At 37.7% G+C, this 22,896-nt stretch overlaps 1 protein-coding gene across 1 annotated transcript in view; it reads right to left on the bottom strand.

The window, feature by feature from the left end:
* Positions 1 to 7,319: 7,319 nt before the first annotated feature.
* Positions 7,320 to 22,896, bottom strand: part of SKAP2 (src kinase associated phosphoprotein 2) — a gene marked incomplete at its 5' end in the record, with an annotated part of 120,380 nt that continues 104,803 nt past the window's right edge. The window contains 2 exons of the mRNA XM_082015387.1: positions 7,320 to 8,252; positions 17,843 to 17,955. Of these exons, the coding sequence (XP_081871513.1) occupies positions 8,160 to 8,252; positions 17,843 to 17,955 (206 nt within the window). The 3' untranslated portion in view covers positions 7,320 to 8,159. The remainder of the gene's footprint in view (positions 8,253 to 17,842; positions 17,956 to 22,896) is intronic.

Here is a 22,896-nt window from a genome sequence, read left to right as displayed (position 1 = left end):
TGCCCCTATACAATTCAGATTCGGTAGGGAAAGAGAGGGGACAATGAAACAGACGGGGTCAAACACAACTTTTGACTACACTGGCGTACAGCTGGCATACCTGTGATGTTTTCAGAAGAATAAGTCCCCATTAATCCTGGCATAATCAATCAGACCTCAGTGCAGAGTCTACAGACCATCGGTGTGTGAACTGGGAGTTGGAAATGAGTAGCATGTAAAATACTTCCATCTGGTTACAAGAACTATCTTGCGCTGAGGAGATCTTCTCTGGGCAGACGGAGATCTGAACCACCAAAGCCATTTGCTTGGTGTTCATAATACTCCCCGTACTTGTTAAGTGCTAAGCACAGAGTGATTCTGAACATCAAGAAATATTTCATAGATAAACTGGCATCCTATATCCAGGTGGCTAACTCATGGTTAGGGGTATCTTTAATCACAAAAATTACTTTCCACAAGACTAACAACTTGATTTTAAATCCTTTATTTCACATGAGTACGAAGCTTTAGGAGCACTTCCAATAAAGCCAAGGGAACTATGTGACTGAATGCTTACTGTTGTCAATAAGGAGTTCATACTGTGCCCTCAAATTAAGATTTACCTACATAACTTTCATTGAGGTTAAGGGGGGGTCACATGGCTAAATTCCTTTGTTCCAGACTGTACATGCAGAACTAAATCTGTTTTCAAGAAGCAGACAGTGGAAAAGACAGAAGACATTTGTGTCATTGACAACTGCCTACATTTCAATTTTTTTCTGTAATACCAGCAGAAATGACAACACTAGGATGAGCAGAACATTCAAGAGCCCACAGACATAGGAAGGGCAGATGCTAATAAGTATTATGATGAATGTAGTCTGAATAGCTATTGTAATTTCAGTTAATACATTTAGCAAACAGTATGTCTACTGTTACTGTTAACTAGACAAAATTATTGAAATAATTGCCTGAATTATCACAATTAATTCATAACCAAACACTGTTTACCAAATGAAATAAATATGCTCTTAGTAGCTGGTCAGTACTCTGTTCAATGATCTCTATGAGTCACTCTGGTCAGTTTTAGACTCAATTTCTATAACACATATTCCCCAGATTTCAAACATTATTGACACCTAAGCAAGACTATTTTGCATGAAGGCCTCCTTGACAGGGGCAACATCAACCAGGATGTGCAAAATAAAATTCCACCGAAATACATTGTCTTTACCATTTAATGAAGTGGGCACAAGGAAATCCCTTTGTGGTCCACATACACTTGTTAGAATCACCAGCTTGTCTGAGGACTCATAAACGGGAACATATCACATCATAGTTTCATCTGCTGTTCTGCCCAGGCTATAACTCAAAACCCCAATCCACACCTGATGGACAAACATCTGCGTAAATTGCTAGCTCACGGAATTTATTACAGATGTTTAGTTGCACCACTGCAGCTGAAGGGCCCAAGACAATATTGAACATAGATCAGTGAGGATCAGTTTTCAGCATCATTCTCCACTCCTTGCCCAAGTCTGACACAGACCACCATTGGTGCAGATTCAGGTTCACGCTTTCAAGCGGACATTTCCTTGGCCTGCACCTGAGAGATCAATTTGACCCAATTCTGAAAAATCTGATGTTTCGGGAAGATACCTCATGGGACACGTACTCCTTTTCATAATTTTAAGTAAATGGATGCAGCAGTACAGTGAAGACAGAGTATTTGCAGAAATGTGAGTCACAAATATGGCTTAGCGAGAGAGAATATTTTGGATGACGCCTCTGTATTTTAAATTTACACTCACCTTCTGAAAATTTAAAAAGCCCATGAGAGAGGATGCTTGTTTCCTGAACTCCGCCTTCAAAGCAGTGCTAGATACATTAGAGGTAAGGCAATTCTGGTCACAAGTCAATAATGACCTATAGGTGACCCTGGGTGGCTATCATAAAACAGTAAGTAGCTGTACAGGTAATCTCAGCCTAGAAGTGGTTAAGTACCCACATCATCTATAACGTGCCAGCCTCAGAAGCAGAAGAGAATGAATGGACAGGAACCTGATTAGTTTATAGACCTTCCAAAACAGTTCTCATAATTGGTAACGTGGATTGCCTATTTTTTTGTTAAGTAATGGAAATCTAGATGCATAGATTACCACCCACCCTGCTTTCATTGTGGTCTAATATCGTAAAACTAAGTCCAAAATTAGCTTGAAAACAGGGAAAAAAGATGTTGCAAGAAATGAGCCTGGAGTATTTTATTGGTACAGGCACACAAAAGTCACTGTCACACTGATTTTGATAAAAGGCACCTGACATAATGCACTAAGCGTACCATTACGATGCGAAACGTAGGAAAAGAGAGAAGTTACTACAATAGGGCCTTTAAACAACTGGAAATAGAATTTCTTAAAAAGTTAAAAATACCATTTTTCTGTAATAAAGGTGGTGTGGCTATTATGAGCATGCAGGCATAAGCACCTTTTAGAAAGGAGAAACCAGCATCAAAATGTGATTGTAAGTGACTATATAATAAAACCCACTCCTTCCCACACATACACGTGCTTTCATGCCTGGCTGCTTTTAATTTAAATACAAGGAAAGAATGGCAGTCCTCTCGGAAGAGAGCAGCTGAAAAGGAAGAAGGTCCCACCGCTTCCCCGATGCCACGTGACTGTTTACAGATTTCATCTTTTTCCTTCCAAACTGAAATAAGTCTCAGAGGCTGAAGACTGCCAACAAATAAACTGAGTTGCCCACGCCTGTCAGACTGTCTCTGCTCTGCTCTTCTCATGCTGACCCTATTAGATTTGACTATTAAAAAGCAGCATTGGGCCATGTCAGCTCTTGGGTGGGAGACTGCCAAGGCACACTTCCATGCTGCTGGCGCTTGAAAGATTGATAATGATTCTGTGCAATACTTTTTTTCCTTCTAACCCAGGCAGTTCTGCACAGGGGTCACTTCTGCAGTACTATGTACCCTGTCTCGTAGCAAGAGGTGTAAAACCAAAATCCTGACTGCCTGTGGCCATTAAAAATCCCATGGCACTATTTACAAATATGCAAGCAATTATAGCAGACTGGAAGTGGCCAAACTGGTAGTTCTATTCTGCCAATATAAATCCTCCTGCTGTAACTGAATGTGGAATTTTTTTTCATCTCACAGCATAAATTTTAAAGTCTTGCTGTAAAATACTCATTAGCCATCAAATATCTTTATGAAGTAGCATTTGCTTTACAATAGAGGGTGAAAGGAAGTTTGTTCAACGGGTTGTGAGACACTGAGGATACTTTAGGATAAAAGCTCCAACACATCAGTTTGCTACACCAGAAAATTAATAGAGATAGATTGGTTTTTAGTGGCATTTGAAACTATCTGCCTCTTCATCTACCAGCAGCTCTTCTTCTCAGACTGCCTGCACTGTTGTAGCAATGTGTGAGAGAACAAAGTACAAGATGACACCTTGGATTTTTAAGTTTTTCCTGTTAATTAAAAGACTTGTTCCTCCCAAAAGGCTGGGAAGAAGCTGACATCTTCCATTTTAAATTTGATTCACAGTGGCATAGCTTTCAGGTGCAGAGGTTTTTCCTCTACTTTGCTTTGAACCCAGATTGCTATGAATTTCTCTGTGTGGTAGTTTGGACTAAGGAAAATTACAGGCAGCAGAAAGAGAATTGCCTAGATCCCATTACAAAATTGCTCCTAAACAAATCCATAAAAGGCTATAACAATTCATGGCTTATCACTGTCTGATCTGCTGTACAGTTTAAAGAGAAAATATGTATCTATGCCTTGGCACAACACAGTTGGATAAGAAACGTGGCATCCCTTTGACCTGCATGCCCTGTCCCCACCTCAGACCTCGTTTACTTCTTCCTGTAGCAAGGAGAGACCAGGCAAGTCACAATTTTACCCCAGAAGCATAAAATACTGTGCTTACACCCAGCTTGAATCCATGAATTTAAGTCCATAGTTTGAAGTTGGTTGGTGCTGGTCCCTTGCAGTAAGACACGGGATGCTGGGCAGGAAATGAAGTCTAAAACAGAGACACAGATTTGGCAGAGCACTCTTCACTGAGCTCAGTGTCAGTCTTTCTAAATAAAGATGGAATTGAGCAGATACTCGTCTGAGAAATGTCAGCTTCAAAGAAACCCTGGTAAGTGAAGGTCTTACAGTTTACCAGTACATTGTGCTATGTAAAGCGGAAAGTTTTTTATAAGCTTTCCATGCATATGTTTATTCCCACAGTTACATACTAATAAATTTTTCATCAGCCTGCGGAAAAGAGACGAGGGAAACATCAAATGGCTCATGCAGCTGAAGAGCATGCCATTGTCATCTACCTGGGTACTTTCATCACGTGTTTTAATATGATACAGCTTTCCTGCAGATCCCAGTGAACTTTATCAAGCCAGGACTCTGATCTACAGCCACAGCTGCATTTTGCTTTACCTGAGATAGACAGACAGACAGATAGATAGAAAAATGGATTTCTATCATTTGGCTGTAGAGAAGTCAGTGCCCTTCATTTGTTCAGTTCAGCTTACGGAAATAACTGCATCTTTTTCAGAAAGATGACAGAGTATTCAGCAAAAGGCACTTTGAAATGGTATTGCCTGTTTTTGAGTTACTGTTCTGAGAGCCTGACACAGAAGCAAGTGAGTTCAATAGCTTCTCAGTTTCAACAGTCCTTGGATCAGGTTCTAAAGGGTTATTCTTTACATGCCTTCTAATGCTGTGTCATACTCAGACTGCAGAGCCAAAAAGAACAAAGTTTATGCATTTGGCTTTGAATATAGAATGGGTTCTTAACTTGCATTCACATTCAGCTTAATTCCAGTCAAAGAAAGTTTTTATCATTAATAGAGGAGCAAAAGGTAAGCTGATATGTATTACTTCTCTAAATCTTATCCATACATCTCTCTAATGGAAGAACCGGCACATACACTACCATCAGTACATGTAATTAGTGGCAGTATGCACAAAGAGGTATATCCTAACTAGGTGCTGGAAAAATAGGTGAACCAGTTATTTATATATAGAAGTACATGAAAAAAACACTAGAGAGTAGCATGATTATATCCGGGTGCCTCTGCTACAAAAAGCATTTGTATTACCCTTACTTCTCTGAATAAATTCAAATGACAGCCCCATTTCATTTCTTCATTCAGTCTGGAGGCCAGATGGCATTAGAATCATTTACTTCACCTTGTTGTGCTTAATTACTACAATCAACACACTATTTTCCAAATTAATCATAACAAAGTAATTTCATTAGTAACACAGCAGGCTGTTGAATTATTAGCATCATAACAGTTTGCAAACAATTAAACTTTATTTGAACCTTAAAAATTTGCAGAGTAGAACATTATTGTAAGATCTAATGGCAGTATAGTACAAATCCAGAACAGAGCAAATAATCAAGTAAAACGCTGTACAAAATATGACTTACAATCACCTTTTAAAAAATTAGCTGCCTTACTGTTCACAGAAAGGCAACTGCAACCTAAGTAAGCAAAGAAAATAAAGCAATGGGCGTCTTCTAACACTGAGTTTTGTTTAAGTAGTATTAACAGACTTTCTTATGCAAAAAAAAAAAAAAGGTTATGGCATTTTGCACCGATTTAGAGTACAGAAAGCGGTCCTTAGCTGGCTCATTCCAAGACACTTCAAGTGAGTTTCAGGACACCTTCCACGTTTTGAATTTTAAGGCCCTTTATTTACACACACACCCCCCTCCGCCATGCACTAAGGGGCGGGGAGGGGGGGGCTAAAGGAGAACGACAGACAAAAGACACTTTCTCTCGCTGGCCAGGAGCGGCCGCTGCTCATGGCTGGGGGAAGGACTCCCTCTCCTGGCACCGCGGCAGAAGTGGCGCGGGGCCGCAGGGAAGGGGGAAGGGGACGGGCTCGGCCTCCTCCCGTCCTGCGAAAATTTGCTGCCACCTACCGCCAATGGCGCGCAGCGCAGCGCCGCGCCTTCCCTCCCCGCCGCTCCCGGCCCGGCACCGGTGTCCCCGCACCGGTCCTGTCCTAAATCGAGTTTCCCGCGTATGCACTTCCTCTTGGGGGGGGGCGGATTTACTCCCCCCCCCCCCCCCGCAAAAAGAGTGGGTGGTGGAATTCGGAATGACATAATTAATGAAGAGCCATTTCAGTGGGCAGATTTATTACGCTGCCACGTTAACAAGAGAGAAGGAGCTTTTCTAAGCCGCGATATTAACGCTTCGCATTCTGTACACAATCCACAAGTACACTTGATAAATTAAAGTAGTAAAAGAGCTGAAGACTATAATCTATCATTTTAATGCTTCACTGATAACGTACAGAATCAATTTCAATGACTATCTCTTTTTTTTAAAAATGACAACAAAACTCCGTACCCCGTTTGACTCCCATTAGAATCCAGTGTACCATCAAGTATCATACATTAGCTAATATAAAGCACAACATCTTAGTTTACTGAAAGGATCTAATTCCGAGCTCAGACTAACGTTACCTTTTAACCCACAGTGTTTCCAGGGCCCGCCTGAAGCATAAACAGCGCAAGCAACTACAAGGGGACCTGCACAGGCTCAGCAATTCGCAGACTGGCTTGACCTGCCTCTTTGGCAGATTAAGGGTCTCACAAATCAAGTGTGTGGGAGGATTCAAAAAAAGTTGATCTTGCATGCTAATAGTAAAGCGCATCTCCAAAACAAGAGTATTTAAAGTATTAACTCTGACTTGCCCAGCCCCTTGTCCACAAGTGATGGTATTTCAGTGTACTGCTTTATGTTTCAACTGATGCTTTTAGTCACAAAGTTCTGGCTTTGACACTAAACTGTAACTGCAGGTAGCAGTTACTAATCCACCTAGAGCTGAAGGTGTCGCACAGCTTCTATCAGAAATTCCATGTATCAACCAGGTATCCAGATTTGACGCTGTGAAAGTATCTGTAAAGTACAGATAAAATATTTCACACTCCCGTGGACAAAAATCATTCTTAGCTGCCATTTAACTCATGTTGACTTAGCAAAAGTTGTGGGTTTTAATACATTATCTTTGTACAAATTTTCACATAATTCATATCTCCAAGTCAGAACAGTATCAGGGCAGTATTACCACACGGGCTGATTTATTACATCAGCAAAAGAAGCAAGCCTTCATTTTGTGGTAACAAAATATTATTAACAATAGAATACTAAACATACAAGAAAAGTAAATCACTGGCAAAAACATAATACAAAAACATTTGGAAGCAGAATACCCTGAAGATTTGCAATATGACACATAAATTCCCCTTGATTTTCCTAGGAAACCGCACAAAATGTACAGTGACCATTAAAAGGTTAATGCATGCACAAACTGAGTAATAGTTTTCTACTTCCAAAGTTCAGCTTAATTTTTCTGAGTCCGAGGAAGAGGAAAACATAGCCAAACTCCCTGAAAGAACACAAACCTATAGCTATACAGAGTGCTGTTAATATGCTTAAGAAAAAAGAGCAACAGGCACTATTTGGCTGCTCGTGCCCCATGTGTTAATTACTACTTATTTTATCTCCTAGCATTACAATTCCATAAAAAGTGGCTAAGAAGAACATTTCCACAGAATTATGATCAATTACAGTTTTTAATGTTTAATATACAGAAGGCAACGATCTGACTACATTCACTGAAACCACAAAACGTGTACAGCAGAATCTTCTTTCAGAGGCCACGTCTGTAAACTGCAGCTGCACACCACTCTTGATTTCAAGTGCAGATTTCTCCTGATTAGGGGGAGGGAAGTTGAAAGTTCATCATTAACCAAAAAACCTCAAACGTGCTTATCAAACCTGGTCCAGACATCTATCCCCTTCCCCAGTTCTCTGCACAGATAGATACATACATATTACTGAAGTTACAGAACTAATTAGAGAGCACACCAATTTTATTTAAAAAAAAAAAAACCCACACACCTCTGGAAAAGGACCATAGTTATAAAATACATCATTTTTTGTACACTGTGGTTTAACATTTCATACAGAATGCCAGAAAAAGTGCTTTAATTGAACCTTCAATATATTTTGCCATAATCTTTATGTTAACAGGACTCCTACAAAGGTTCCAGGAAAGAAATACTTATGAAACAGAGAACAAGGGAACATATAAGCCATTACAGAAGATTGGATTAAAATGTACTTACCCAGGCCTCTCAAATATCATACATCTCCATTATGTAGGCTTTAGGCACCAAGCCAATGGTTCCCTTCATTTCTCCTACCCACCAGCCAAATCTATTGTACTCCTAATTGAAAACAATATGCAATATTAACCTTTAGTCTGATATAAATGCAATAGAGTTTTGTATGCAACTCCTTATGGATGCCTTTTCTTATATACAGTTACAATCATCTCAACTGAAAATTAAAACATTATATCTTTTTGTTAGGAGGCATTCACATGCAGAGTTAGGCAAAGATCGAAGTTAAAAAGGCCAGGCATACTCAGGAAAATTTCTTAATTACGGCCATGCTTCTCTGTAACGCCTACTAAAAATAGCCGACCTCTCCATCCTCTATTCATCACCAATATAAAAACCTCATCTTTGTAACTAAAATCTAATAGCACAATGTTGACATGTAAGAATCAAATGGGATTCTTTCAGTATCACAAGGCTAAATGCTAAGAAACTTACAATCAACTTACTTTAAAAACTACTTCTCTCAAATGTGAAGGGAACGCTATATATCTAATACATAATCTCCTTCTACGGACAAAGTCTACTATTGCTTTAGGCTTGCAGAAAATTCTACGGCAGATCTCATATGTCTGACAGATGACTAATGTACTTTTGTTTGAAATTTGTTTAGGCTTAGTGAGATAAATATGAAACAAAATGAATTATAATAGTTTAAAGAAATAATATCTTCCAAAAGCAATACCAAGTAAGAGTATTGTGGGATCCAAATTTAATTTTTTTCCTATGAGGTAAATATTTAAGATCAATCCTAACAGCAGTTCAATAAATTGTAACAGCTGAAATTGCACACACACATATATTGAGTTACAAATGAAGCATTATTAAAACAGAGACCTCATTCAAAACGGAACGATTAGTAAAATAGAAATTACTTTGGAACAAGCACGGAAAATACAAAATACACAGATATCTCTGATAAGCAACATCTGCTTCCTGCTACGCTGCTCTTCTGATGAGGAAAGCAAAAGGCTGTAGGATTTTGAATTAATGGTCCTACTGAGATGAAGATATTATTTTGACTGTAGGTAAAGTTTTTCGGTTCTAAATAGTCAAGTGGAGCTTAAGGGTTAATGAAGTTTCATTAGAGCCCGAGCTGTAATGATTTGCTGCTGGCATATTTGGCCTGGTCGAGAGTTCTCTAGGGTCCTATGAGGTGCTTAGTGTACTCAGCTCTCCCTGTGCTTAGCTACGATGAAGCCATGTTGATGGCCCACTTTCATGTGGGCACAGGTTTTTTTGGTTTTTTTCCCCTTAGCTTTTTGCCTTTTTTTTTTTTTTCTATTTTTTTAACATGCTTGCATGCAGGAACAGACACACACTTCTACATTTTCTTATTGTGGAAGGCTGAACACCAGTTTTAAATTAAGCATTTTCTTCCTCTTTACAGTGAATTGGTGATTTAACAGATTCTACCCTACTATCCATAAAATACTTCAGTAAGTGTGATTTAAAGAAAATCCACATAAAAAGCAGCAGGAAAACCTTCATTTATGATGTGAACACACAAACGAGAAAGCTGTAAAAATAATTCCACCTCTTCCACTGCAGAACAGACTGCTGGGGATGGGTCTGGTCTGAAAGTCTAGAGGTATCTGAGCGTGATCTTCAGTGCAAACTGCTCTCCACAGAAGTTAAGAACTGCTCATAAGCTTTCCCATGGGGGTGCACGTTACACTCCAAATCCTTAAAGGCTAAATAATACCCTGACACCGAGGTTTATAATGTTCCAGGTCAGCCTGTTTAAAAATCTATGTTTTACCTCACAATACACTGGTTAAATATACAAACTGGATTTCTAGACTGAAGTGGGAAATTACTGAAAGGAGCAGTACTCACGTATACTACTGGAATCTCAGCAATAAATCTCTCCAAGAGAAAGCAACAAAAGATTTTAAGCTGTTACATGGCACTCGTGAAGTGACTGACAAGAGTGATTAAGCAAGTTTTGCTAGACATCAGCCAAAAAAACAAACAATACATGAAATGAGGGAAGTGGCTTACTTAAGCGGTCATTACATTGCATATGACAAATGGCATAGAAAAAGCCTGTGGACTACATTATCCATTGAAAATGTTCCACTTAGCAACACTACATGAACTTAGAAACAATTGTTTTTAAAGAAACAATTCAGATACCTCAAATTAAAATTAAAAGCATGCTGCTGCTTTGAAAACTTTCTGGGTTTTGCTACTTTGCTACTTACTACCACTTACTGCTCTGGCATGAAGCTAAGTGAGAAGATGAAATGAATGTTGATGTAACAGACTAGTAAACTAATTTAAGGATTCACTGCAACCATTATACCATACAGCCAATACTGCAACACAGAAGCTTTTACTTTACACTACTACTCTTTGTATGGGTCTCAAGAGCAACATGAATCCCAATTAAACTATCTGCAGCCTACAGAAGTCTGAACAAAAATATAACGCAGACACCTGACTACCAAGAATATAAAACTTCAATTTCAGATTTTAGAATAACTAGATAGCACTCCCTTCTAAACCAATTAAAGTACAGACATTTCTCTTTAAACTCCTAACCACTCCTTCCTGTCCCCAGGACCACAGAAGAGTGCTTGCTAGTCTGGCAGATAAGCAGTACCCCCCCTCTCAGTCCTTTCTTGAAGTCACATATAAAATCCAAAATTGATGTATTGTTTCTATCTGTGTTATCAATTATAAACTCCGTCACAGCAATATATTTTAATTAATACACTGCTGTTGTGAGGTCCATATGTCTATTACTGCTGCTTGAGATGTGTAGAGTAAAAGGCTAAAGCGCACATTTGTGGGAAATAATGACTCATACGCAGAAGAATATGAATACAGTTAGGAGTTTTATATGAATTTTTAAGAGTTGGGACGCATGGTGCTTTTGCAAGCACCAGTTTCAGATCTCGTGTACCACTGGGTTTACCATCTGGTATCCCTCACTGCATTCAGCTCTTAACATCGCTGCTAACATAGGCAAGAGACTATACTTCAGAAGGACTGATAAAATAATGAAGAGTCCTTTAATCTACAGGAAACCATTGTAGTCAATTTATAAGAAATATTGCATCCCTTTGTAGGATGTGTAATTATTTTCTATTAATCATGTGCTATAAAGCTACATTATGTGGTTATTCTGTTATCACTAGAAAGAGGCCTGCAGTCAGCTCCTGACAATGTTAGGTAATTACTAACACAAAGCTGCTTTCTCCCTATGTAGAAATGCTATCAAGATCCAGAGGTGCTGTGATGCTCGCCGTATGAAAATAACTCTCCAAAGAAATTCAATAACTGCAAAATGAATTGCTCCAAGGCAAATAGAGGGATAGGAGAGGGGGGCAGGGCCAGACCCAGCCGCCCTGCAATGAGGAGAATGCACAAGTGTGTGGCCATGGCTCTGCCATGTGACTGGGAGCACAGTTGCCATACCAGGCAATGCTAGCCAGGGGCGGGGGGAGGAAGGGGCCACCGCAGCCCCTGGAAGACAAGCACCAGGGCAGGGGAATCTATTATGCCAAATAACACAAAACAACCACCTTCACAAATGACCAAATGCTTTCTGAACTACTTCTACGTCATCGTCTGGATTTTATTCCCCCACACACACCCAGCAGAAATTTATTAACCAATGTGAAGTAATTTCACAGGGCAGCAAGGAACAGGTTATGACTTAACATTTAACATGCTGGCAAAACATTCTCTGTACAACATGCTATGATAGCGGGGGAAAAAAATCCCATCAGGGTTTACAGGCTCCGTAAGTGCTCTCCACCGAACACACTGTGAGCAGATGCTTCCCCTTGTCCCCATCCCACCAATTTCGCTGCACTGATGTGTATGTACCTGTGACTCCATGAGACACTGATCTTAAAAGGTTTCGCATTTGGGGAAAACAGCAGGGTAGAAATACAGTACCTGTTTTATACAGGTATCTTTTAAATCCAAGATGTTTGTACTATATAGAAGAGAATTTTGATATGCAAGAAGAGAAAATTTTTATACTCGAGGGTTTCCAAAACCATCTCTACCTTTAGAACAAATCCTCTGTGTAAATGAGGATCTCCAGATGCTTTGCACCATATTAACTTCTACTACTTCAGCAAATGTTGAGAACATCTGGTCCTTGTGCAATTAGTTCCTATTGTTCAATACATATGGTATGGTTTTTGTGTTTGTGGGGTGGGTTTTTTATTTGCTTTGTTTTTTAAAAGGAGTTGCTGAAAATCATCATTGTGTTTCAATGCCTTGAAGAAAACAATGGAGTTGTATTTTAAAAAAACAAAATTGAAGTGTGTGAATTCAAGATTTTTCTCCTGCCCTCTTCCAGGCACTACAAGTAATATTAACTTATGGGCTGAAGATCTGCAAAATTTAGAACTGAAAAGCAAAACATTATCTATACCCTTGTTTGGGGATAAAACAAGTAGCCCCTCCTATCAAGCTAAAGATGTGTGGGAAGCAGGGAGAATTCCCCGCACCCCCCCCCAAGTATGTCCTGAGGGGCAATTTTGGCAAGATAACATTTTAAAACATCACTATTTCATCCAGGAGATTCAGACTAGCTAAAAAATTGTAGAATTTCCTTTTGTGTAATTGCTGAATGATACACTATCAACCAGGGAGCATTTTTGGCACAGAACAGCATTTTGTCTAAAAAGCAGAAAATGACAAATGTTTTAGGTAACTGAATGAGACTTCTTCACAGGTAGTAGAGTTGTTTTAAGACAGCAATAAAATGGTCATCTTTAAGAATATGAGCCTCAGATTTATTGTATGGTTGCATTATTAGGTTTTATTTCCTGCAATGACAGGAGACAAAATAGACACCAATTAAAGAGTTCCAATATAAATCAGGGTAAGCAGACTGAATTCTGAACTAAAACTGGCCCCTGAAAACACCCTGGCACGATAGAAGGGTCATTTTATTTTCCATTAGATGACACAATGCCAATTTTTTTCCTAATCAGGTAGGTAAATGCTTACATATTATCAGTATGCAAACCAACAGAGCGAGAGCCACTTTACATCAGTCTATCTTAACTAACCTTCCATTTAAAGGCCTTCGCTCTTAGGTTTGCCATGTGGGGTTGGGTTTTTTTTCTGTAAGGAATATACCTAAACAAGCCAGAAGCAGGAAATGTACAATTTAGTATTACATTTTAGTTTTGATCAGAATCATCCCACTGAAGTGAAACTCCCAATGCTCCCACTTTCCCCCATCTCAGCTCACTTTGGAGAGCCATCAGTCTCAAAGCACACACGCTACATTTCTTTCAGATGAAAGCAAAATGGAAGATGCACTTGAATGTGCTCCAATCACTAATGTGTTCTCATTCCACAAAACAAGGCTAGACCTCTTCGGACATCGAACCCCTTTGAAAATGCACAGTGTGGATGCTGGGGCCCCAGCACTAAGCGTTTCGCCCTGCAAATCTGTTCCTATTGCAACTCCCAATTTACTAAGGTAGACATAGGCAGTATGGTCATGGAAAGAGAAATTACTGTTAAATATGGATCTCAGTATGATCAGTCAAAAAAGTCTGACAAAAAAAAAAACCTGAGGAATTTAGTATGCCTTTTGCATCTTTTTGAAAAATATTGAATAAATACATTTTATGAAGATGATACAGATAATGTACAAAATGCTCACACCGGTTATGAAACAGCTGCACTGTTAAGTTGTGCTTTTATTTCATAAGCAGTAATCTGAGCTATGGAGATTCCTCTCTTTGTCTTTTCACTAAGCAAAAAATACAGGTTGAGATGCGAGCATTTTAACGGACATTTCTTGTATTGAAAGAACAAAAATCGGCCACACTGGAAACATACAACCACTGAATAAAGGGTAATGAAGGTACCAAGTTAACACTCTACTTCCATGGAAAATTCTAGAGCAAAGAGTTAAGTCATAGGTGAGATTTCCATCAATCATAAATACCAGAATCATTATATGATATATAATGCATATATATTATATGCATTATATTGCATTGCCATGTACTGAAATAATAACAGGAAGGAGAATTCCAGTTTGAGATTTAATTTCTGATTTTCAAGTATTATTTGTTGTTCTAACACATGAATGAAATGGCAATTAAATTAGCTTAAAAGTTAAGAAATGTCAGTAATTCTACTAAGCAGGTGCCTGCTAACATCTAGAGTAAATTTGCATTACTTCTTACATTTGGCTGATGAAACTATGGAATGTCCCAACACAAAACATGCACGTAAAGCAAACAAACAAATACTGCAAGTGTTGCACTTGCATAAATTGTGCATAGCAAACTTCAAAAAAAAAAAAAAAAAAGTGCTACCTCCACTCACAGTTGTCTTTGTTTCTGCAAATTGACTTCTTGAGTAGGGCTATGGAAGATTTATAAAAAGGATTATTACGTCATGGTTTGTTTCCCCATTTATCATACGGGCTTGAAAGCAAAGGCAAACCCATAAATGAGCAGGAGTTAAGAGCAATCATCCTTTTAGAAAACAGAATGCCCAAGTATTGCATTTCTAATAGTCAATATTAACTAAGAAGTCAATACTAACTAAGAAATCTTATTAATGAGTCCCTCTATCACTAGGGCTATAAAATGTTTTCTACTGCATAGTGGGAGAGGGGTAAATAGTTTTCTCAAAGTTCACATGATTCATAGCATAAGTTATAAAAGCCACTTGACTATTCAAGAATATTAGAAATTAAAATCATAATAGTATGAGTTTATCTGTACAGATACATTGACAATTAATCTGAAAAGTGAACTTTTTTATAAATAAAGAGAAGTTACGAAGTCCTACTACAACAGTTCTGTTAATCCTGCTCAGATTAAAAACTCAGTTTTTGAAGGAAACCGTCAAAAGTAAAAAAAAAATAGAAAAAAGTTTTGGTGTTTTGTTTTTTTTTTGTAAGAGCCCATATGACTGCTGCCACACAAAAGCCACAATGGATGTAAATATTTAGATAATAGTTAAAATAGTTTTTGAAGGCACCATTAAAATAAGGAAAACATGCTTTTCTACAGTAATTACACTAGTTGGGCATAGGTATTTGTATTATCAGAGTATAAGCATGCAAATCATGCTCATTGCACTAGCAGTGAATTTTGATGCTCAGTTTAAAGCAAATTATGGGGGATTTATCTTTGCCTAATGCTTAGTTATTTTAGGAAGTAAATGTTGCCAAACTGAAACCTTGCTCATTTTTCCAAAAGCCATTCACCTAGAAGCTTACATGTAACATATTGCTCCTCTTGCTTTATTTAAATTATATCAATGTCCAAATTTGCTAAACTGGCTCATAATTACTTCTGTTGTACTAATGATCTCATTTCTTGGAAACAATATAGTGACTTTTCCCCTAACAGGTAAAAATATATTGCTTTGTCATAATTATTGCTGGGAGAGACAAATATCTATCTTCTCACGTTCATCAGAGCAAGCTATATCATTTATGTTTCTCTGTAAAACAAAGAACTATTACATGTTGCACAAATATGCTCGATATTGTGTTAATGCCTCACTCTTTCTACTATAATACTGCTATACCCGTATTTACTTCCTTATCAGAAAAATGTGATTTTCAAGAGTAATGTTCATACCTGGCTGACATATGATAGAAAGGCAATAAAACCACAGCTAGGTTCAAGCTGAAGCTGAATTTATGACACCATTTTGGAACCATACGCATCGCCTCCTGTCAGTACCTGCATCTCTCATTTTCAACCACTAGATGGTGTGAAGAAATAAAAAAATTGCCAAGGATTCCTGCCGAGAGCCACAATATCTAAGTATTAATGTAGTGGATTAGGAAATATTTTTTGAAGAACAGTCTTGACTCACTTCAGGATGGTTAGGTTCACTTTTCCTTTCGTTATATTTTCACTTCCCAGACAAAGAGCTCGTAAATGATCAGACCTTGAAACTGAATCAAGTGGAGGGTTAAGATGGATAATTCTCTGGCACTTTCCCCTCCAAGGACCCTAAATTCAGAGCTGACAGTAGTGGCCAACACTCATTTTTCTGAAAAAGCTGTAACAATCTTTAAGCGAAACAGGGCTGAATTTTCTGGGCTGTATTTTGGAGTAGAAATCATTCCCAGTGAGGCTCTATATATCTGGAGCAGCAGCAAGCTTGTTCCAAGGACAGATTATGGATTAATCATGGAATGACCACAAGACAGTTGATATACAGAAGACAGCTTAAGCTACTGTTTTTCTATTCTGCTCCATTTTTTAAATTAAATTTCTCACTCTTTTCAGGAAGGAGTAGCAAATGATTTTTTCATCTACAAGCTGAAGATTAAGATTTTATTAGTCCCCATATCGTACCAGAGCACAACCCACAAAGAGGCCAAACTCATAGAGTGGAATCCGTTTGTTCATGGCCTTTTTTGGGGGAGGGAGCAGGGGAAGAGGTGGTTATTTTACATTAGTGCCATTCTTCAGTGCTATAGTATACATATACACTTCAAGAATAACTGCTTGAAAGTCTGCCCAATCCAAGAGTGTTATCCAGCCTTTAGTAATGCAATTCAGTTATTAGTTTAAGTGACAATGAAATACCTCAAAAGACATACATGGTCACATTACCATTAGTAATATATCTTCTATATTTTTATATAGGACTATCTCTCTATCCATAAATCTTAAATTTATTTAAACAGAAGCTGTTACATTTATTATCTGGAAACACTGCAGTTAAAGGCATCATGGAAGATTTAAAGCAATTGTGACAAAACTGAAGAGTTTGAAATTAAGACAAACAGATGCCTTTAGCTTTCATGCACCTACTTGTCTGTTTTTATGGCCTACAACATCTTTGGCATTAATTATACTGAATGGCAATTACATCTGAGATATATATTCTACATATATTTTAAAAAGTGGTGTTTTTCAATGAGAACTTGAAAAAGTTCAGCTTTTTTCGAATATGTGGGGAAAAGAGAAACTTCCTTTGATGAACTGTTTAGAAGCAGACATCAATAGACCATGAAATACATATTTTAGGAGAGGGTTTGGGGGGTTAAGGAAAAATAAGAAAATTAACTAACACTAAAGTAGAATAAAATTTCATGCTTATACTGCTTATAATCACTTTAGATGAGAGGAATTATATTTCTCATTTGCTTTGCAAACAGGAAAGCAATAAATTAAAAATTGCCCAAATCTGTCAGAGCAAACAAATTTGGAATCTGAGCTGTCAGAACAATTACAATATACATAAAAGATGAAAGCATAGCTCAAAAAACGAAACCATCTTCTGTAGCAAGATGTCCAAAAAGTCAGAATCAGCACAGTCAGGAATATAAAACAGGAAACAAAAAACATAACATACAAGATAATTTTAAATTCTACAAGGTTAACTATTACAAGCAGAAAGCACATTGTCTCCCGTTAAATCAGTTAACAAATGGTAGCCAAGATTTAACAAGCAAATAAACATGCTTTTAAGTTAATTCCTGTTATACGGCTATGTTTTAAATGCGATTATAGTTCATTTGACAAAATAATTAATTGCAGTGAATATCTGATTGCAAACAAAGGATCTGAAAGGGAGTGCCAGTTTCCCCCCATAGAAGTGTGGGAATGTGCCCTTCTGCCATGGGTCTCTTTTTACAGCTATGTAGCCCCAGTAGCACGCCGTACCTTGCTGAGAATGTAGATAACGTCACCACGTTTAAATGTCAGCTCATCAGGTATATCTCCTGTGCAGTCCCACAAACCTTGATAGAAATTGGCATAATCGGTATTTTTGCCATCTGCAAAGAAAACAGCATCTAATTACAGAAGAATAAAGATCAAGGGACTAAAGTTACTCTTTAAATCTCCAGATACTACAAAGCAATTTATTAGCACACATTTCTTACTCCTTTTTTTAGAAACAGCGCCTTCATATCATAAAAGCAAGTGGAAAACAAGTTTAATGTGTGAGCCTTTCACTGGCAAGTTCTATCACTTAAAGACATGTAGCTACAGGTTTTCAAAGCATTTTCCAGCTGCAACTTAAAGCAGCTAGTTTTCCTCTACTAATATATTTCCAGCAAGCCATATTTGTATCTCAACTTGAAACTGATAAAATTGCTAGAATAGAATTAATAATAATCTGTGAAAGGAAGCCAAAGTAAGTATTTTGTGATAACTCCCCCTCCCTCTCCTGTTCGAACAAAACTAAATAACTTCTCTGAGAACCTTTGAGATAATTCTTGATTGTTCCTTCTGAAATATTGGAGAACTTGGAAACTGTTGCTGAAGCTGCATTTTAAAAATATTTGTGTCAGCTCCAGTTTAGGACATTAAGCTTTGGCTAAACATGCAACTACACTACAGTCATAAACTCATCCTTTTAACAGCATAAGCACAATGGATGTGCTGTGTTCAAGCTGCCATACAGACCATTAACTGATTGATTATTTAGCACTCTTTGCTCTGTAATACGGCAATAACACAGTAATAAATGCTTTGTCATACACTTACAATACAGAGTACATCTATTGAAACACAGCGCTTACACACGGTTAAATACACTGGGTGCTTCTGTTACACTGCAAACTATTTCCTGTTTTTAATTCCATGAGAATGGAGTGTGATGAGTTAATGCAAAAAGAATGTAAGCAATACCACTAAGATGACCAGTTACATTATGTATACACTAACCAGACAGAATGTATATGTGCTAATAATTTACATCACTGGAAAGCTATCTTCTAATTCTGATAACATAAATATCACTGAACTGGCTGGATCAAGGCTGTCATCTTAGTTTTGTTATATGATCCTTGAACAGCAGGCTTGCTGGTTATTCCAACATAGACCAGTTACATTTGCATGTCGTTAGCACTCTACACCATTATTTACAGTTTACAATTTAATCATGATCGGTTCACTTTATTACTGAACAAATCCTGCTAAAATATCAAGTATCAAGTGAGAGAAAGTGTCATGCTATAAAAAAAAATATAACAATATTCGACTTGTGTTCTTCCCTATTTTGACAAATACTTAAGATTTTCATTTTAATACTCTCTGTATGAGCACAAAGAGCTTGTTTTCTATTTATCTGCTTCAGTCCATGTTCGGTGCTATCTTGTTTTGATGGCAATACCGTCATAATGCTAAATATTCACAACCTTGAATATAAAGCTGCTCTGCAAGTCAGCCACCATTTAATTTTCCATAAACTGGTGATTAGTAGCTCCCATTTGCTATATAGCACTAGGGGGCGTTCTGACTACCAGTGCACAATTTCTTCTGTCATCATATATATATATATATATATATAAACTCCCAACCGTTCAGAAATGAGGGATCTGTTTATTGTAAAACGCGTAGACAGAATAATTTCAAGAGGAAGGTGGAATCAGTTTGAAATGTTGCACCTCCGAATTTTGGCCCCTCCTATTTGTCAGCTCTTTATTCACCAACGTAGCATTAGACAATTATAAACAGTAACACAGGTTAGCGCCAAATTAATTTGTGATGAATATCAAATCAGAATCCCTCCTAAGTCTTTTGACACTGCACTGATCACAGTTCCCAGCTCTCTCTCGTAAAAGATAATGTAAGTCCACGTGAGAAAAAACTAAAAGAGCTATTTTGATATATCCCACCTTTCAAATCTTTCAGCAGTTGTCTTATTGATTTGTTTTAAAATAACTGAATCGGGACTTTTACTTCAGAATTGCACTTAAATGAATCATGACTTTTCACACTGACATTGATCAATTTGAGGTCTGTTCTTACCTTTATGTGCCTGAAGTAACTCCTGTTAACACTAATGGGAGTTACATGGGGAACAGCAGCAATAGAAGAGATCCCACAGCGGGTGAGACACATCTCTCCCTAGATGTTCATCATGAGCATTTAATTAAGCCTTAAAGTGGGAAAGCAACTCAACTAATAACACGGCAATGCTGGAAAAGATGCATTTTAAAATAATTGCAACAGTGAAGATGTTGCCCAAAGACTAATCATGGCTCTGTGCCCTCATTTGTGAATTCAACATAAGGCAAAGTTCTTTAAATCAGAAAGGCGCATTTCTTGGAAAAACATATACTGGTATACCACGAGCACAGAAATGAAAAATTGTGAGAGAAAGTGCCAGTGTAAGTTTGTGAACAACTATGCTGGTCTTCCAACAAGTGTTCATCTCAAATTCAAAATCACTTCTCATACCCATCAGCACAAGTTTCTCCAAGTTCTGTAAATGCAACTACACGTGCATAAAAGCCAATTGCAAATTTAACTTCAGAATCTATACATCTAAAGGGCGAAATGCTTCATAACATGATTCATACCACTTCACAAACACAGAGGTAGAACAAAAAAACAGCTGCAAAAATCTCTGCACAACACAAGCCCATTCTTTCTTACTTCAGCCCCTCTTTCAGCTGGAAAGGACCATGCCAAACTTCATTTGATTGCCTCTGAAGAACTGAATAAAACAAAACCAGGAGACCTGGGTAAAGCAATTTGGTATTTATACAGTAATGAAATTATGTGGAGCTTCTGAAACACATGTAATACCTGAAAACAGCTGGTGGATTTAGCATCAAGAATTTATGTGCCCATTACAGTTCAAATTCAAAAGGTATTGATTTGCTGGCATTACCCTGTCACAATTACACTCTATCCTTATACAATGTGAAATGTTGCGTGCCTTAAAAATATTATGATGGCATAGTATTTTTTGCTAAACTAGAGTCTGTTGCATTTTGAAGGCATGGTCACTTAGGCCACAAATATGAATAAGACATGATTAAAAAAAAATTTACATGTGTAGCAGAGGGTAGAAAGCAGCTTGGTTTTACCTACCCACTGCTTTTAATATTACCAAACAGAAGAAATGGCTGAGCAGGATTTTGGACAGGTTATTTCTCCAGGAAATACTTCTTTCTTTCCAGGACAGCTATCTGGTTGAACAACTATCCAACAGTTTCCAAAGCTCTTCCATAAGAATTCCTCATGGTTTTCTTCTGCCATCTCTGTTTTTCCAGTAACAGCAATAGGAACAACAGATATTTTTGTCCAATATACTGATGAAAACACTTCAGAGTTTATTTGACACATCAAACAGCAACAGCTGCCAGCCTTCCTGACAGCAGGATCAGACTGTTTATTTCACTGAAAAATACTGGCACCTGACAATGCATGCTTGAAGAAAGGAAGGTGAACAGTTCAGGTAAAAAAAAAAACTGACAAGCATATCACTCAAGCATGCACTTCAAATATTGTAGACTGTTTAAAACTTAAAGAATGCCCATGGATTACTCAAGGGGAAAAAAATTGTAAGAATATTCTAACAGCATCAATAAACAGAAAAAAAACCAAAATCTGGAAAAACAGATTATAAGTACATATTTCAGAGGGATTTAACTGTGCTGTTCTGTTGCAGCCTAAGCCAACCTAACTGCAGGCTGTTCCATTCCTGTCCCCTACCTTGTGAAAATTCTGGCACTTGCCATTTCTGAGCACAAACCTGACAGAACACCAAACTGACGAAAACAAAACCAGGAATTACAGCCCAAGTATGGAAATGCACTACTTAAAACATTACAGTAGATCTGACTGTGCCTGATTTCCACCAGACTTGCATTTTAACATTGATGGAATCTAAGTTAGCAAACCCTACTACAGTGGTGACTTAGAGCTAGTAGTTATATTATCTCCTTACGCGTTGCTTGTAGAACAAAGGAACACGAGTGTATGTTTTCCTTTCACCACTGTGGTCCACTGCCCAGTATATTAAATAGCTTGCCATTCTGATTCATGTTCCTTGACTCTTGATCAGATTCTTCAAAAGTTTATAGTGTCAGATTTGAAGATTATTAGTCTGGGCTACTTAACAATATTTGAAGAGAGGTGAACTGTATCTCCTTTTGGTGATGATGTTCTCAATATTTACCATACTGAAGGTTTAAAGATGGAGAGAGGTGAAGTTCAAAATTAACACTACCAGAACAACTCTGGCTTACTCAAAGTGATTTTGACTCTCAGTGTTGAGTCTCGATGCCCAGATAAGACATACCCTGTCAGAGAACAGTTATTTGTTTGTTCTGATGATGCCCTAAACTGCAAAGAATGCCTGTTACTTACTTACTTGCCCTTTTTCCCACATGCCAGAAAAAATTATTAAGTAAGGGCAAAATAATTGTAGTGTATTTATTTGGACTCAACTTCTTATCTAGATTACACTGAACAGATTGAGCTTTCTCACTTCTCTTACTGTTCCTTAATTACTCTAAAAATCAGGGTATTTACACTGAGACAGAACAGACATGACACTGAAATAGTGATTGTAGAAATGATAACAGGTAGATAGTGGTAGCAAAAAAGACCCAGCAAGGCACATTATGTAACTGAAACTCTTCAATGTTTTGGTATTTTTAAATAATTAGGTCATCAGCAATCAATATAAAGCTATCCAGCAGCAACAGCCAGCACCAAGACTGAAGGAATAAAAACTCAAATCTGCACATTAATGGAACTAGAGATAAGTCAGGGCAAGGAAAGAGTAAGAAAAAAGAAAAGGTTTTTGCACTTATTAGGCTGAGCTCACAGACATCTTGCAGAACATTTTCTGTGAAATTTTAAAAAAAGTTTACTAAAGCTAGGTAATAAATGAAATTTAAGAATGTATGCACTGTTTGTGTGGAAATTCATGAAATATTCTTAAGTCAGGTTAGATATTTATGATGTGATGC

This window comes from Phaethon aethereus, assembly GCF_964289735.1.
Source record: "Phaethon aethereus genome assembly, chromosome: 2".
Classification (NCBI taxonomy): domain Eukaryota; kingdom Metazoa; phylum Chordata; class Aves; order Phaethontiformes; family Phaethontidae; genus Phaethon; species Phaethon aethereus.
The sequence above is the reverse complement of the archived record's forward strand: the minus strand, read 5'-3'. Positions and strand labels throughout refer to the sequence as shown.